General features: G+C 40.4%; 1 protein-coding gene across 1 annotated transcript in view; it reads right to left on the bottom strand.

Annotated features, from left to right (window-relative positions):
* Window positions 1-17521, bottom strand: part of zgc:77784 (uncharacterized protein LOC402947 homolog) — an 85040-nt gene that overhangs the window by 11235 nt on the left and 56284 nt on the right. Inside the window, exons 12-17 of the mRNA XM_055045529.1 lie at window positions 13484-13650; window positions 11369-11490; window positions 10969-11185; window positions 10703-10821; window positions 7761-7932; window positions 431-637 (exon numbers count right to left, since the gene is read on the bottom strand). Coding sequence (XP_054901504.1) covers window positions 431-637; window positions 7761-7932; window positions 10703-10821; window positions 10969-11185; window positions 11369-11490; window positions 13484-13650 — 1004 coding nt within the window. The remainder of the gene's footprint in view (window positions 1-430; window positions 638-7760; window positions 7933-10702; window positions 10822-10968; window positions 11186-11368; window positions 11491-13483; window positions 13651-17521) is intronic.

The raw sequence follows: 17521 nt of genomic DNA, 5'->3' as shown, positions 1-17521 counted from the left end.
CTGAATGCATTAGCAAGTGAACAAACGATGTGTTTTCACTCATGCACCCCAAGGCTTTGTTCTAAATATGTCCCACTGCAGTTTTATTTTCCTCTGCCTTCAGTCGCGCAAGCCAGCGAGCTCGGATAATAAATACATTTAAATTAACCGTGGATGAGATGAAAGTTCAGGATTTGTTTTGTGCACACAACTGAAATTGAAAGCATCCGTCACCATACAAGACGTTTCCCCCCCATTCCCAGAGGTGCGTCAGGAAGTTTGTCACTGTCACCGGGTTGAGCAAAAACAAACTGCGGACTGCTGAGTCGGGTTTTTTTTCTCTGTGCGTCTCTGCGTGTCGGATGTGGCGACTTTGAGGAGTGGGCTGACGACGCCGGGTCGCCAGTTTTGCTTGTCCGAAGCTGAACAGGGCGTTTCTGGCTTGCCTCACCTGCTGGGGTGTAGGCGAAGGATGTGGTGTAGTGGCCCAGCTGCTTCCTCCTGCGGTGCCGGCAGTAGAGCAGTCCGCCGGAGCCCATCAGAACCAGCCAGGCGGCCACGCCCAGCCCCGCGATGAAGGCCGGCTGGCGGATAACGCCGGCGATTTGCTCCGTCACGCTGAGCTCGCCGCCTTTCTTCACCTCCACCGGTTGTTGAGCTGAAAGTCAACAAAAAACACACAGAAGGTCAAACTGTTCAATGTTAAAGGTTTGCAGTAGTTTAGACTTTGGGTTTTGCTTTGAATAGATGGGTTTCCTACACCGTCTGGAAATTGGTTTCAGGATTTTTAGTCAAGTTTACAAGTGTAGCACATATCAGCAACAGGGCAGTTCAAAGGGCTTCACACCATATAAACAGAATATCGTAACCGATTGTGAAACAACAAACGTTACGTTTAGTCAAATACCATCATCAAAACCTTCTAGCAAATGTCGTTACTTTTGTTTAAAATAAAATCCTCGATGGAGTTCAGTTATTTTTTTGCCAAAAGATGATTTAGGCACAAAAAAAAAATAAAAAATCACTTTCGACAAAAAATGACTCAGGCCGCTGTTTTAGGAACGTGACTATATATATGTTGTTCAATGTTCCACACTTCCTGCTGATCAAAGACAACGCTGGAGTTTGATCCTTGATTTAAAGCAGATGTTTCAGCATCTTTGCAGTTTTCTGGAAGTTTGTTCCAGTTTTTTGGGGCCTAGAAGCCGAGTGCTGCTTCTCCATGTTTGGTTCTGGTTCCAGCATTATCTTAATTGTGGACACATATTTACTTTTCCTGAGTTTAATACATGTCAGATTGTCTTAAATTCCATCCATCCATCCATCCATCCATCCATCCATCCATCCATCCATCCATCCATCCATCCATCCATCCATCCATCCATCCATCCATCCATCCATCCATCCATCCATCCATCCATCCATCCATCCATCCATCCATCCATCCATCCATCCATCCATCATCCATCCATCCATCCATCCATCCATCCATCCATCCATCCATCCATCCATCCATCCATCCATCATCCATCCATCCATCCATCCATCCATCATCCATCCATCCATCCATCCATCCATCCATCCATCCATCCATCCATCCCATCCATCCATCCATCCATCCATCCATCCATCCATCCATCCATCCATCCATCCATCCATCCATCCATCCATCCATCCATCCATCCATCCATCCATCCATCCATCCATCCATCCATCCATCCATCCATCCATCCATCCATCCATCCATCCATCCATCCATCCATCCATCCATCCATCCATCCATCCATCCATCCATCCATCCATCCATCCATCCATCCATCCATCCATCCATCCATCCATCCATCCATCCATCCATCCATCCATCCATCCATCCATCCATCCATCCATCCATCCATCCATCCATCCATCCATCCATCCATCCATCCATCCATCCATCCATCCATCCATCCATCCATCCATCCATCCATCCATCCATCCATCCATCCATCCATCCATCCATCCATCCATCCATCCATCCATCCATCCATCCATCCATCCATCCATCCATCCATCCATCCATCCATCCATCCATCCATCCATCCATCCATCCATCCATCCATCCATCCATCCATCCATCCATCCATCCATCCATCCATCCATCCATCCATCCATCCATCCATCCATCCATCCATCCATCCATCCATCCATCCATCCATCCATCCATCCATCCATCCATCCATCCATCCATCATCCATCCATCCATCCATCCATCCATCCATCCATCCATCCATCCATCCATCCATCCATCCATCCATCCATCCATCCATCCATCCATCCATCCATCCATCCATCCATCCATCCATCCATCCATCCATCCATCCATCCATCCATCCATCCATCCATCCATCCATCCATCCATCCATCCATCCATCCATCCATCCATCCATCCATCCATCCATCCATCCATCCATCCATCCATCATCCATCCATCCATCCATCCATCCATCCATCCATCCATCCATCCATCCATCCATCCATCCATCCATCCATCCATCCATCCATCCATCCATCCATCCATCCATCCATCCATCCATCCATCCATCCATCCATCCATCCATCCATCCATCCATCCATCCATCCATCCATCCATCCATCCATCCATCCATCCATCCATCTGAAATGATTAAATAGTGAGGTTTTGTATTTGTGTTTCTCAAACTTTTTAAGGCCGACAATGACTTCCTCCTTTTCACAAATACTCCTGCAGCACCTAATTTGAAATTGCCCCCAGAATAATAACACATTTTAATGTCTACTACATGAAACAAACAACAACAAAAAAAACTTTGCTACAACTGTTGTTGTCCTCTAATAATGTTTTAGAGCTGTTTATAATTTAGAAGCATAATAAAAGAAAAAATAGACTTGAGTTGCTTTGGGGGAAAAAAAAAACAAAAAACTTTCCACTGTTTTCTTTTCAGAAAGTTTTAAGCCATTTAGCCATTATTATTACACAACTGTAGCGTCGCACTCTGAACTCGCTTCACCGCAAATAAACGGTTGTTTACGTGCAGTACCTTGCGGACCGGCAGGGGGCGTGCGCGGGCCACCATTGGTCCGGAGACTAAAGTTTGAGAAAGACTGCGTTAAAAGGACTGCAAAGACGAGACCCTGATTTAACAGTGTGTTATTTAAGTTACACAGGCTTTAAGCACTGAAAGCTTTGGGTAAAGTTTTAATTGACAGAACGTGTGGAACGCAGAGGCTGTGTGGACCAAGAGGAAAACAGCCTTTGTAGAAAAGGGAGCAAGGAAACAGCAGCAGTAGCAGCGAGGAACGATCAGACTTCTCTGATGTAAACATAAATGTCAAAGTTGAAGGTGACGAAGGAAAGCCGAAACACCAGTGTAAACAAACGAATAAATAAACGCAACATCCCTGACATGTCTTGATGACAGCGGTTGATGTTAATGAAATGTGCCAGAATTACAATGGATGCTCCATTCTTCCTCCTGACCCCTCCTGATCCCAGTCAGAGTGGTGTAAAAGAAAAACAGCAACAACAATAAAAGCAAATATACAGTGCCACAAAGTCGCAGACGACTCTCTAAATCCGATTTCACACCAGACCTTGAGCTGAAAACTCGACGTGCAGAACGTGTCCGCCGTTTGTTTGAGTTCGTTCACCTCTGGTGCCACGAAGCGCAAGCATCTCCGCCTTTAAACAACCTGTCTGCACGTCTAAAAGCAAGCTCACTCTAAAGAAAATGCATCATGTCCCAGATGAATGTGACCACAGAGAACATTTGCAGTTGCATCATTAATGCAGCTGTTCTGTTTTAGCCAAGGAAGCAAAACGACGACATGTCCCAGAAATCTCACGCAAGAATTTAGTATTAATTTGCAGAAAATGAAAAAATGCTCAAAATATCAAAAAAGACACAATGCTTTCAGACCTCTGATAAAGCAAAATAAAAAAATAAAATAAATAAATAATAATAATAAAAAAAGCAATATTAATGTTTTAACTGAGGAAGAGTTCAGAAATTGATATTTGGTGAAATAACCAGGTTTTCAATGGGGTTCAGTGCAGCGGGCTCTTCATTTTTCAGAGCTATACATATTGAGTTTACCATATCAATAAATTATATATCCATATCAATAAATTAGAATATTGTAAAAAAAAGGACAGCATTTCTTGTAATCCATTTAAGAAAGTGAAATTCACATATTCCATAGATTCATTACACATGGAGTGAGAGATTTCAAGCTTTTTAATTCTTGTATAAAAAAATAAGAAAGAATCCAAAATCCAATGTCTCATTAAATTAAAATTTGACCTTAGATTTATTTAAAAAAAAAGAAATGTCGCAGACAGAAACGCCAGGCTTCTTATATTTATTTCTAGAAACATTTGTGACATGTTTACAGAAGTTCTTTTGCATAATTCACTGCATCAATGCAGCGTGGCATGGAGTCAATGGGCCCGTGGTTCTGCTGAGTTCAACAGGTTTTGCTTGACAGTCCTCTCATTATTATCATTACATTTTCCTGTTGGACTCTTCCTTCCACTAAGCTTTCCATAAATATGCTTGGACACAGTAACAGCCAGATTCTTCATCAATGACCTTCTGTCGCTTATCTTGGTTGTGTCAGTGAGTGTCTGCTGGGCCGCTGACTGAAGGCAGCAGTCGAACACCTCTGTCTCATTTTTCCGAGAAACCGAATGTCGGATTTCAATTTGAAACACACGGATCTGTGTGTGACCAACATCTGCAATATGTAAGTTCAGCTTTTCGATTTCAGCACAGAGAAATCGCGTTCGTCCAATTTGCCGAGATGCACCAGCATTGTGAGACTTGATATGTTGAGACTTAATCGCTTTGCAAAAATTCAGCCGCCGCATCTCTTTGTAGCAGCAGCAGTGGCGACAACCGCAGAATACAATCTGGACTTTAACTGGAGTGATGATTTCTGCCCGTCTACTGAAATCCAATTAATCAACCTGGAGGTGGGAATGGATGTAACACTCCATCAGTCTATGGCTGTGAGAAGCTCTGGGTTTCTAAGAGCTAATAAAGACTGAAGAGAAATCAGAGACCAATCATGGAAATATGTTTTCAAAGCTGAGGGTGAGCCTGGTTATATGCCATCATTTCTCTCAAAGGTTTGCTTTATTTTTCCATTCCATCCACTAAAATAAAATGGTAGGACTGAGCAAAGCAGTATTCTATTAAGTTTGATAATCCATTCAATTAAATATGAAAATAAATAAATAAATAAAAAACTGTTAGAGAGAGGCAGGAGAATATTGCTGGCGGCATTGATTTGTGGAAAATGTTCTCTTCATCATCGCAGTTAGGCAGAAATAAGGCTGAACTTTTTCTACTGCTATGGTGAACGTCTTAAGAAACTTTGATAAGGTTTAATTTAAGATGCACTTCTGCATATGTGTTTAGGGAGGCGTATCACGGCCATTGTAGAAAAAAAACAACATAGAGGAGTACATTGCAGCCCAGAGAAAAAGGGAAACTTTTAGATTTATCTCAGAAATTTTCTAGAAAAAACCAAAAACGATTCTAAGCTTAGAAATTTTGAGGACGTTTGTAAGTTGAAGATTTGCCAGAAAGAAACTGAAATTTTCCAGGAAAAAGTTTTAAAAAGTAAAAAAAAAAAAAAAAAGTCAAACTTAGAATTATTTTTTTTTGACTTTTTCAGACTTTTTTTAGTGAAATTTGCGAACGATGAATGAATTTGCATTAATAGCTGCCATCTTAGAGTCTGTTATCTGCTTTCCTTTCATGATTCCCAAAACATCTGGCTAGCATGCAGATAGCGTCTAACGGTTGCGATGGTAACCTCACTGCGTGTGACGGGAGGAGAAACACGTCCAATCTAGAGAGCCTTGGCTAAAATATATGCAAAGCAATCAATATTTATATACCAGGAAAAAGGAATTTATGAATTATGAATAGTTCAAAAGTAAAAAAAAAAGATAAAATGTTTCAGCAATATTCTTTTAGGTTTAAAAATTCATTAACTGGTAGTTTTGCACCTTGCAAAACAGATACTTTATTTTGTTGTTTTTTATTTTTTTATTTTTTTAGTTTGGTGTGGGAGTTTACACCACTGCTACAGATTAAAAAAATCAATAAAATAATTGATTCATTATAGCTGTTTCCACATGTTTACACGGCTTGCCAAGAGAAGGAAGCAGAAGTTTAACAAAACAAACATTTCAACATTATTATCACGCTTCCGAAGCCACACATGTGCTTCCACACAACAGCTGCTCTCTCCTGACGCGCCGACAGAGGAAACTCTACATGACAGACAGACAGATAGATAGACAACTCAGTGACAGCTGGATGGAAAGGTAGGGAGCAACAGATATGGTTTCATAGCAGAATGCAAATTGCTCACATCCATCCTCAGCGATGGTTCGACTTCCCAAAATTACACTGTACACTTCGCGGCAGGTTTCACACACTGCCTGAAATATTAAGCTTCCTGGAAAGCTTGAGAAGACAAATGAAAGCAATTTAAATTAAAATCTCTCCGGACCGTCAGAAGATTTACAGTTTGAAGGAAATATTAGGACGAATTAAAACTTAATGTGTGGTGGTTTGACTGATTCCTGGCTTTAATATGAATGGATCATTTTCAGGTTTCGGAGCAGAAGAATCCAACCTCGTTTCATGTTTCACAGAAAAAATACTTTATGTAAGTTTAAGTTTTTTTTCCTTTGTTTCGTAGAAACAGATTTCAAAGAAAATGAACCACAAATCTTTGAGAAACCTCCAGAAAACTGCGAAACAATCCCAGTTAAAAATGAATCTGCTTTGAGTTGCCTTTGATTCATAACAACCTGAACGTTTTTTTTTTATGCTGATTATTATTCTTGATGAATTTAATGTTGGCATTTGACAAAATGTAATGCTTAATGCTTGATTGGTAGTTGGTTATTTTATGTTTTGAATAATTTACTTTGAACTGCTTTATTGCTGAAAACTAAATCTGACTTCCATTTTGAATCAGAAATTAATATTAAAAAGAAGAAAACAAACAGACTTTGTGCTCATCTGCAGTAAACATTTTCATTCATACCACCTTATTTCATCATTCTTTGATGATTTGAAAAGTAAAGTGAATAAATATTGTCAGATCAAAAAAGTCGGAGTCAATGTTTCTGTTTAGTTTAAGAATTAAATAAAAGTGGAAGCAAATTACCATAATAGGTCTTTAAATAACGTATCATATTCTCCTTCTTAACATGACAAACATGTTGGAGACGTTGGAAGTCCAGCATAAATCCCACAGGATCCTCATAGCTGGAATATCTAAATACTTCTCCAGGATGATGACTGTAGAAAATGCCTCTGATTGGCATGTGGAGGGATGTGTCACTAGAGTTATTTTGCAGTCTGCCAGAAGTTGTCAGTCAGATTTTGTCACTCCAGTTTCCAGCACCTGAAAACAAACACCCAGAGCTGCTCCGCATATATATTCATCTCCCTAATTTGTCAACACGCGATGTTTGGAAGAATTTGAAGGAAAACATCAAGTAAACACGAGGCCACTGCTTCAGACATAAAGAGATCTTATTTTCTTTTCGCAGTTTGAATTCTCGATTAACATCTTTCACACCCCCCGAGAAGAGTGATGATCGCACACCGCCCTGTTTTTAACCCGCTCAGCGACACGCGGGGGACGGCTTTCACCCGGGGTAAACTCAGCCTCGTGGGAGCGCGTCCTGCCATCTTCTGCGGAGCATGGCGGCTGCAACGCTTTGAGTGACTCACCAACAAGCAGGCTGACAGGCAGACTCGGAGCGCCCACACCCAGACTGGTGACAGCAGCCACCGCCACCGTGTACTGGACATCGGGGAGCAGACCCGTCAGCAGGATGGACAGAACGGAACCGTCCACCGTTCGGTTTATCTGACTCGCCGCGTCGCTGGACAAACACCAGACCTGAGAAGAGACGGAGATGAGCAGGAGTTAACGTTTCCTTCAGTGCGAGACGAGGCGGCTCTGGTCATGACTGGTTTGAAAAAAACACACAAGAAGGAAAAAAAGGACGTAACTTTTAACTCTGAGATTTTTGTGCTTTGATATATGGATAGAGTAGAGAAATTTTGAAGCTGTAAATGTGGAAGTTCTAGGTCAACAAATGACTAAACCTTCCCAGATTAAAGCTGCGATATGTAACTTATATGAAAAAAAAGGACAAGTTTTCTTACTTATTCGTTAAAACGATTTAACATGAAACAGATAAATCAAGTTCCTGTGCCTTCTCCCTGATATCCTGCTGCCATCTGCAGAAACATACCACTTCATCTGAAACTACCAATCAGAGCCAGGAGGAGGGTCTTAGCGCTGTCAATCAACCCATGTATGTGCTATGACCCCCCACAATGCCTAACTACAAACACTAAAAAAAACTTTAAATAGCTCTTCTTCCACATCGCAGTTGTACGCTACCTTGTGTTAATCTATCACATAAACCAAAAACATCCGTGGGGATTTAATTGGGATTTTAAGAGTGACAAAATGGAAAAGCTAAAATGGTGTGTATACTTTTACAAGGGTACATTTCAACCAATTCTCTTTTATATTCACCCTAATCAAGCTCTTTGAATTGAAACCACAACTTAGCTTGAAGAATCCAGAATCAAAACAGAAAATCTCTTCCATAGTGATATTATTTAAACTACAGCTGATAAGGACTCATTCTAACTGCAAAATATCTTATTTGACAGGGAAAAAAAATATAGAAAGAATATAAAGGCTTTCCATCCCGCCTTTGTAAATTAATCAGCCCTAATTTTGTCATGCAAATTTTTATCAGTAACATAGCGACCGCAACTCCGATTCTTTCCAGGTTCTGCTATATATAATCTGCATGTCTGTCTCCATTGATATTCAGGAAGCGACTCTTTCATTAATTAACCTTTTACAAACTTCTGCGATGAAGTCGCTGAAGGTTATAATGAACATCTGTGCCGCAACACCCAGCTATCTGTTTAGGACGCGGTGCTTTTTTATATTTACGGCTTTGATTAACAAATGCAGCACATGGTTCCTTGGAAATGAGAAACTTTACGAGATTTGGTTTGATCCCTGCCTTCTGCTGCTGGACATTGAAATGATCTGCCTTCTGTTTGTTTCTACGTTTACCCGCAGATGGAAAGAATACGTCAAAAAATGATAGAGTTGAACTTTTTCCTGGATTAGCAGCCTGGTGATTAGTAATCAGTGTTGTGCTAATGCTAATGGACAGACAATCAGGACTGTTTTTTTCTCTCTCTCTCTCTACGCCCAGGAAACAGATGACAGGAACAGTAAGTGTTTAGCAGACAAACTGATGACAAAACAAGAACTGGCAGCACACGAGCAGCAAAAGAGTCATTACTAATTGTTAATTACAAATCAGTGTTTTTCACATCGATCTCAACAACAGCTCTGTACACCTCTGACTAAAGCCTGAGGGGAAAAAAACAAAACAAATATATACAAACATCAAAGAGCAAAAAGACCAGTTTTTCTGTTTCGGTTGGTTTTGCGAGTCTGATGCCTCCATCACACCCTTAGCTTTGCATGAGAAACACTCTGACATATTCTACATGTCAGATAATCGAACACAGGTGACGTGACCTGAAGCTAAGCTAAGCTAATTTTGTGGACATTTGGAAGGGTTTGGTGCTCTAATCAGCACAATAAAGAGATGCTGTATAGATGTACAATGGCAAAAACCTTTTTTGTACAATGAATCTAAAAAACATGTTGCAGAGAACACTAGATTTAGTCATTCATGCTACGCTATGCAGACACTCTGTCTGGACCGATGAAGAGTTTCTCCCGCAAGCATGCTGACAGGTTGAGGTGGCCGTCACAGCAGGACGATTTTGCCCTGTTTTATATTTTCCTTATTCACCTTTGCACACTTGTACATGTTGCTTGCTAAATAAATATTTAGCTTCCACTGAAATAGTTAGCTCGCTATTTAAATATTTAGCTTGGAGTTAAATATGTAAGTCCAAGCTAAATATCTAATATTTAGCTTCTAATCTAAATATTAGATATTTAGTTTGAAGCTAAATATCTAATATTTAGCTTCAAACTAAATATTTAGCCACAAAGTAAATATTTAACTTGCTAGCTAAATACTTCATTTTGCGCTAAACACTAAATTGGAGCTAAATATTTAGCTTGTTAACTAAATATTTAGTTAGTTTGGAGCTAAGCTAAATCTTTAGCCACTTACTAAACAAACTGCTTGCTAACCAGTCTTTTTGTTTAGCTTGCTAACCAAATATTTAACTTAAAACTAAATATTTAGCTAACATATTTCGACTGGCGCTAAAGATTTAAGTAACAAGCTAGCATTTTAACAGGACTCTGCAGGGGTTTTGTTCTAGTTGCTCTTCTGAAAAGGTTCCATCTGTGTAATGCATATTTGTCTTGTCTTGTTAGTGTAAGCTGCTAACCCTAGCAGCCCCACCAGTGTTAGCTTCCTCTAACTTGTAAGGTTTTGTAAGCTATGTATCCTTTTAATGCCACTTAACAGAAATGTACTACTTGGTGTTGATCTGTTACATAGCGTCTGAATAACATCCATTGAAGTCCGTGGTTGTAATGTGACAGATCTTTGGTAAAAGTGAAAGAGTATGTTTAAATTTGAAATGCTCTATCTGTCACAAGACAGCAACTTGAAGGTTTTCAAAGCAAAGCATTGACCCACCTTGTACTCTAGGATGACTCCAGTCTGAACGTTGTGAGGCGGTGGTTCCCAGGAGACGCTGATACTTGAGCTATTGGTGAGCTGCACCACTGAAACAGCCTGCGGAGGGCCACTTAAAACTAGAAAGAGGAGAAAATATTGAACTGAAACGGGTGAACAAGTGTTAGGTGACAGCAATATATCTACAAGTCCATGTTTCTGCATGATTTCCAACACAGTCCTGGAAATAGCTCATGTAATCTGTTGCATTGTTGGTAACGTCATACCCTCCTCAGGGGTCCGGACCAGAACCATGAGACTGTCGTGGCCCTGCAGCTCATTGAAGTAGGGCCGTATCTTGACTTCATACTCCTTCTTGCTCTGGAGATCTGCTAACGTTGCGCTGTAGTCGGATGTCGCCTCCACATCTCGGACCAGCCAGGAGCCTCCGATGACCCGGAAAAACACGCGATAACCCTGGATGTACCGGGACTGACGGGCGACCTGGAAAGAGTCGGCAGGAAACAAACGAGCACGTCAGCCGCCTTCCAGCAGTATCAGGGCTTCCGCAGGTCCAGTTTGTTTCATGCACTGTGTGAGGGTGCTGCTGCAGCTAATGAATGAGGACCAGCGTTGCCTTTCACCACTTCGGTAATTGAAACATCTCCAGCCACGAAGTGAACTCACAGTCCAAGAAATCCTGGCACTGGTGGGAGAAAGAACCACGGGCTTCTGCAGGTAGATGGAAACCTCCCCCAGCTCTCTCTGAACTTGCCTGTGGTCCACGCCCTGCTCTGTTGGACTCCCATCTGACACCACAAAGAAATGAGATAAAGCCAGAAAAAAAACACATTAAAAATAATCAAAGCACAGCTGAGCGGCAGCCATTCAGCAATAAATGAAGGAAAGAAAAAAAAAAAAAGAGACGAACTTGAAATTCAACATTGCTCAGGGCAGAAAAGCTCCACGCTGCGAAAGCAATTAGTTATGACACTGTACTTGGAAAAAACAACTTCTTAAAAGAGCACGGCACATTATCTCTACATCCACTATCTTTGTTTTTCTTTAAATATGCAAAAATGGGAGTGCACAGTGAGGGAAATGGACATGTGTGAAAAGGATTTACTAAGAAAGTGCAAACACTCCTGTTTTACAGGAAATGCAGGCTATTTGAGATCAATGCAACATCTTTCCTGCACATTTTAATTGAAAAATAAATACATCTGTTACAAAAAAGAAAAAAAACATGTTCTACAATAACTGTGCAGATTCTTAAGTAATCTTAAATTTCAGCATTCAATCTGGTCCTGGTGACAGAGTCACTGTCAGATTCAGTTCTGGACTTTGGATAGACCAATCCGAAACTAAAATGCTCCTAACCCAAACCCAATAGTTAGATGAATAAATGTTTCTATTTTCTTTGTGCCTCCCTATATTTTTTTTTGTTTGTATTTTTCTTACTGGCCTGCTCTTGCCACCCTGGGGAAAACCTTCAGGGGGCGCCACTGTTTGTAGGAAGTAATGTTGACGCAGGAAAATAAAACTGCCTTCCACCTGGAAGTTTTAATTTTAAAATGATGAATATTTAGGAACGTTATTGGAGTCAATACCCAATAATGAAGGAAACATCAGCTCACAGATCACACATCCACCCCCATGTGTCCCTGAGGCTCATTTGGTGATGTGGTATCTGTACTTTTTTTTGTTAAGCATGCTCTTTATGCCCGTCGTTTAAATCAGGTTTCATCAGAGCACAACACATTCACCTACCCAGTTTTGGAACCTGTTGTCTGACCTCGATGTTTTATGTGGAACAAAAGACTTTCTGCCTAGCAACTCGGCTCCTTACTCCAGATCCTTGGTGAAAACAGGAGCTTGTTGTCAAAAGTAGCGCAGAGCTGCGACTTCCACAAACCTCGTCTCTTTTATTGTTGTTGTTGTCGGCCTCTTGGCAGCCTCCCTCTCCGGTTTCATTCTGATATTATCATTTTCAGACAAACGACCAGTTAATATCAATCGATTATTCGTACTGCTGATTAGTTTAATTCAACAAAGGAGTTTATTTCTGATGAGGAATGAAACAGGCACGAAGGGTATTATTTTTAAAAATAACAAGGATGATCATTTCTCTTGTGTTTTTGCATATTTTAACCAAATGATAATGTCAAACGTTATTCACATCCTTTTCAATCAGTAGAAAGCTTTAAATTGCACTATAGTACTCAAACCCTTCCTACAGCTGCTGGCCTGCATTTTGTATTTTTCCACTAATCTTTAGGTCATTTTCTGAAATCCTAATTTCATCATCGACCAAATTTTATTTTCTTCAAAGAGCTCTTTCAAGTTGTGAGATGATGTCCAGGCAAAATACAAATATCAGATCAAGCATAAATTTTATTGGTATATTTTTGTGCCCTTCTTCTGACTGATACATTTGCACAGCAAGCTCCTTTTTGATCTTTGCTCTTCCTTTGAACCAAAAAACATTTGTCAGCAATTGAACAGAAGACTTTACTTGTCCTTCATTAGATCATCTATATTTTAGAGCACTGAAGAGAAGTAAATGCTGCGATTACATCAACAAGCGCTCCAGTGTAGATAGTTTGGGAGTACATACTTATGTCACTACTGTGATGCAGTTTTTTATTATACTGGAGTTGTGCAGGATACAAATTGTAAGAAAAACAAACAACAAAACAAACCGTGAAGATAATTTACAACACTGGCGTTGTTTTACATCCCAATAACTCTGCATTTAATCAGGTGTGTGCAGATCGGCGAGAACCTCTGAGCAGAACTCACCCTGAGTCCGGACCGGCTCAGAGATCGGACTGGGGTCGCTGAGGCCGTAGGAGTTGAGGGCTCGGACTATGAACAGATAAACCGTGTTTGGGAAAAGTCCAACGACCGTGTGCCTCTCGTGCCTCACGTGGTCCGCAACGGTTTGCCAGGTGCTGCCCACCGATTGGCTGCGAGAGAGAAAAGAGCACAACGGGGAACAGGATTATTAAAACTTGTTTTTTAAATCGAAAAAAACATTAGCCTTTTCGATTACAGGCAAAAAGAAACTGTGAATGTGACTGGAATACTAATATGAATCCCTCCCATCCCAATCAGCAGGATGTTTTCCACCCAAAAAAAGAACACAGATAATCAAACAGGCTCTAATATCCTGGGTTTTTCAGCTTCTGTAATTTATCGTTTCATCTTGATTGACATGGGTTTGAGCGCAATGGTTAGTTCAGTGATCGCCGCCGATGATAGCACAGACGGATGAAATTGGAAAAGTCAGTGTCAGAAGGAGAGATCTGAAGTTCACATCCTGTAAAACTCATCCCAACAGATAAAAAAAAAGAAGAAGAAAACACTCAAATCTCACCAGGGTGAGACAGCTCAAAGCAATAAGTCAAGGTGATGGGGTGAATTAGTTCGAGTAAAGAATCGCTTTAGAAATGTCTAACAGAATTTCTTTCTCTGTTGGAGGGAATGATTGCTGTACTAGAAAATTATAAAACGTTAGAAAGAGACACTTGAAGAGCTGACAATAAATCCGTCAGTGAATGAAACATTATTATGTCGCTGTTATTTTTCTACCACACCAAACGTTGGCAACAACCAAAGTGATGCACGTGCAGGAAGATATATAAGCAAAATGACACGGAAGGCTAATATAATAACTAAAAATAGCCTGGATACAGTAGAGGATCCTGCGTCATGCAAAATAATTTTAGCAGGTGCTTAGTTAACATCTTCGCATTTTCTCACTTTGTCATTTTGCTTCATTAGGACTGTTGCGTGTTTGAATTTGTAGTTGTGTTTTATTGAATTGTTGAAGTGGTTTACACTTCACCGAAAACATGACTGAAACAAAATTTGACTTTCTAACTGGACAACTTGAAAGTTGGCCTCTGTCCCTTTAAGAAGCTCCTGCTCTTTCTGAAATATCACAACGCTTTTCATTGCACCATGTATTTTTTTTTTTTTTTTTGATGAGGGAATAACATTATAAGATGATACAAAGCTAAAAAGAGTCAACTTTCCATAATAACCACCTTTAAGGACTCCATTCTCACAGTCTTGATTGTGTCACTTATGTCAAAAGAGTCTAATTTGTGTACCGGCTTATAGAAGTACCAGAAATGTTCATGTTCTTCACAACTTTCAACTGGTCCTCCCACTTCTTTAGCTCCTTTAAAATGAGCAGCTCAATCTTTGCCAGGTTACATCCAGCCCTTGTCCTTATTCAGCTCAGATAAATATGTTGAAAACTCCAGTTGTTTAGCCCAAAGGTCTCTTTCCAATTTAGCCAGGAAAAGAAAAAAGCCAAGACTGATTAATAATTATTCCACCAAAACAACCCTTTAGCCACATTCACATTGCTAAGACAAAAGGCATAGTTGCTTTCTCTCTGCCTCTTAAATCAAAATGTGCCTGAGGGGAAGCAAAAATAATTGTTCATTTGCCTTAACCAGCAGGCAGAAGGAATCGGCATCTTAAAAACTCAAACAACACGGTACGACTTGACTTGTTTGTTTCTTCAGTGCGCTGACTTTTCCGTCATTTCCCAGCAAGAACGTGAGCAAAACCTGCACATTCTTTAAGAAGTTCCTACTGAATGAGCAAGCAGATGAGTTAAAAAGTTCAACACCGGCTTCTCGAAACTTTGAGATTTATTTATTTATTTTTTATCTACAGCGCATGCGGCAGGTCTCGGCTTGCAGACAAAGTTTTATTCTCTCCTTTATTGCAGCAGGTTGGCTCATGAAGGAGCCAGTCGAGGAAACGGCAGTTTGGTGCCGTGGAAAAATACAGGTGCTATCAAACAGCGCGGCAGTGTTTCACATCTGTCTCAACTCTGTGGAGAGGAAAATAGTGAGGCAATTACAACAAGCAGCTCACCGCTTTTTTCTCCCCTCCTTATCAACAGGGGCTTTTTTTTCCTCACCAAAAGTTCTGCCATTTAAAGTGTCCAGCTGAAGCTCTAAAACTGGCTTGTAAGTGGCAACATTGGTTGCTTTCCTGAAAAACTCAACCATTTCTATTTTCTTTCCAAAAAGACATTATTATTGAATTAATCCATTTCAAAATTCCCAATTTACTAGAAGAGGTGGCTTTCGTGCTTTAAAAAAAGAGAAACCCACACTAATATTCCATTAAAGAAATATTTAATAAAAACAGACTTTACTTGTTTTATGACAAGAATCAAAAGTAATACACAGACTTTGTAGGTCTTGTAATTTTTTATATTAAAGAATACAATGGAAATTATTGCTTCTTTTCGCATCCACATTGATGAAATCCATCAAAATTTATTTGCAAAGTAAATTTCTAACAGTTTCATGTCAACAAAGAACAGCTTTGAAACATGTTTTGTGCAGAGAAGGCTGGAAAAGCAAGAGATGCTTCAACTTATGATTTACATTATAGATTACTAGGAAGTGGTTTGATTTTACTAAAATGTGGCTTCAGACTTTTGTTGGATGTAAATTAAAAGATGATGGGCCATGCTTATATTTCACATAAGACAACAAATGCTGTTGCATGCAGGCTTTAAGGGAATGTATATCATTTACGCTAGACTAGGAAATGTTCAGAATGAGATGGCCTAGATGATGGCAGTATGTGAAGAGCTAAAGGGAAACCAGTAGTCATCCCTGCGGTACACCGAAACTTTTTCAGAAGCTTTGTGAACTTATTAGTAATGGTTCTCTTCTGGTTACAGATGTCATTGGTGGAAAAAGCGAATGAAATTAAACCAGACGTGGACGTCAACACAAAAGTCTCTTCTATTGAAGACCTTGAAAATCTACTGTAACAATACATTTCATCTTCACTTTGAGTATGAAAATGTGTCCACCTATATACAATTTTCATCCCAATGTGCCATCTTTCCACTGCTATTGCTCACAAGCCTTTGAAGCTTACCTTCGAAGATGCTTAATCAGTAAGAGCGTGCACAAAGGGTTCGTTTAAGTATGAGCATTAAAAGAAAATGGAGGAGAGTCCTTGAAAGTAACCTGTGGCTGTGAAAATACAGGCAGCATCCCAGAAAAACAAGCCTTTACAAACCAGTTTCTCTGTGCTGAAGCGTGCAGGAGTGGATGCATCCATCACTAACTGAATCGTTTTTCGCCGCCAGGAGAAATGTACATATGTGTGTGTGTGTGTGTCTGTGTGTGTGTGTGTGTGTGTGTGTGTGCGTGTGTGTGTGTGTGTGTGTGTGTGTGTGTGTGTGCCTGCACTCTGTATTCTCTGTCTTGTCACTGTAATGAGTGAACTCCCTGGCTTGGCATGCATACCCTCTCTGGATTGCCCCAGGTCAGGACAGAGCTGCCAATCTGACCTCCGCAGTAATTGTCTGCTCCTTCGTTCCCTCTCTGCCTTTCTGCAGCCCCTCCGGTTGGTTGTTAGAGCTGCTTCGGCTTTCCCCAGGACACCGTGGCTAAACACTGGGGCAGCGAGTGTCACACTTCCTTTCCCCCCCCAACATAACTTAACAGAACTGCTTCCCCCTTGGGCTGAGATGAGTAATTTCCCAAACTCTTAATGGCTCAGAATGAAGGAGACTTCATTATCGCAGAGCAGCAAGTCAGAAAATCGGAGCCGGAAGAAAAAGCGAAGGCTTAACTTGAAGAGACAAGAAATCATCTTTGAAAAAAAGACACAACAGCACAAAAAAAAATAATCGTTGACTTTTTTTTGTTGTACGCTGCTTGTGTTTAGCGCTCTTTGCATTGCATTTTCTGCACCACTGCACAATGCAAGTAGACTCACCAGGATAATTAATGTCCCTTTGTTTTATCAGCATTTCATTATAGACATAAAGCTCTGAGTGCACAA

The sequence above is a fragment of the Poeciliopsis prolifica genome, unplaced genomic scaffold, assembly GCF_027474105.1.
Source record: "Poeciliopsis prolifica strain line A6 unplaced genomic scaffold, Auburn_PproV2 SCAFFOLD022, whole genome shotgun sequence".
Lineage (NCBI taxonomy): Eukaryota > Metazoa > Chordata > Actinopteri > Cyprinodontiformes > Poeciliidae > Poeciliopsis > Poeciliopsis prolifica.
Note: the sequence above shows the minus strand (reverse complement) of the source record. Positions and strands in the feature narration are given on the sequence as shown.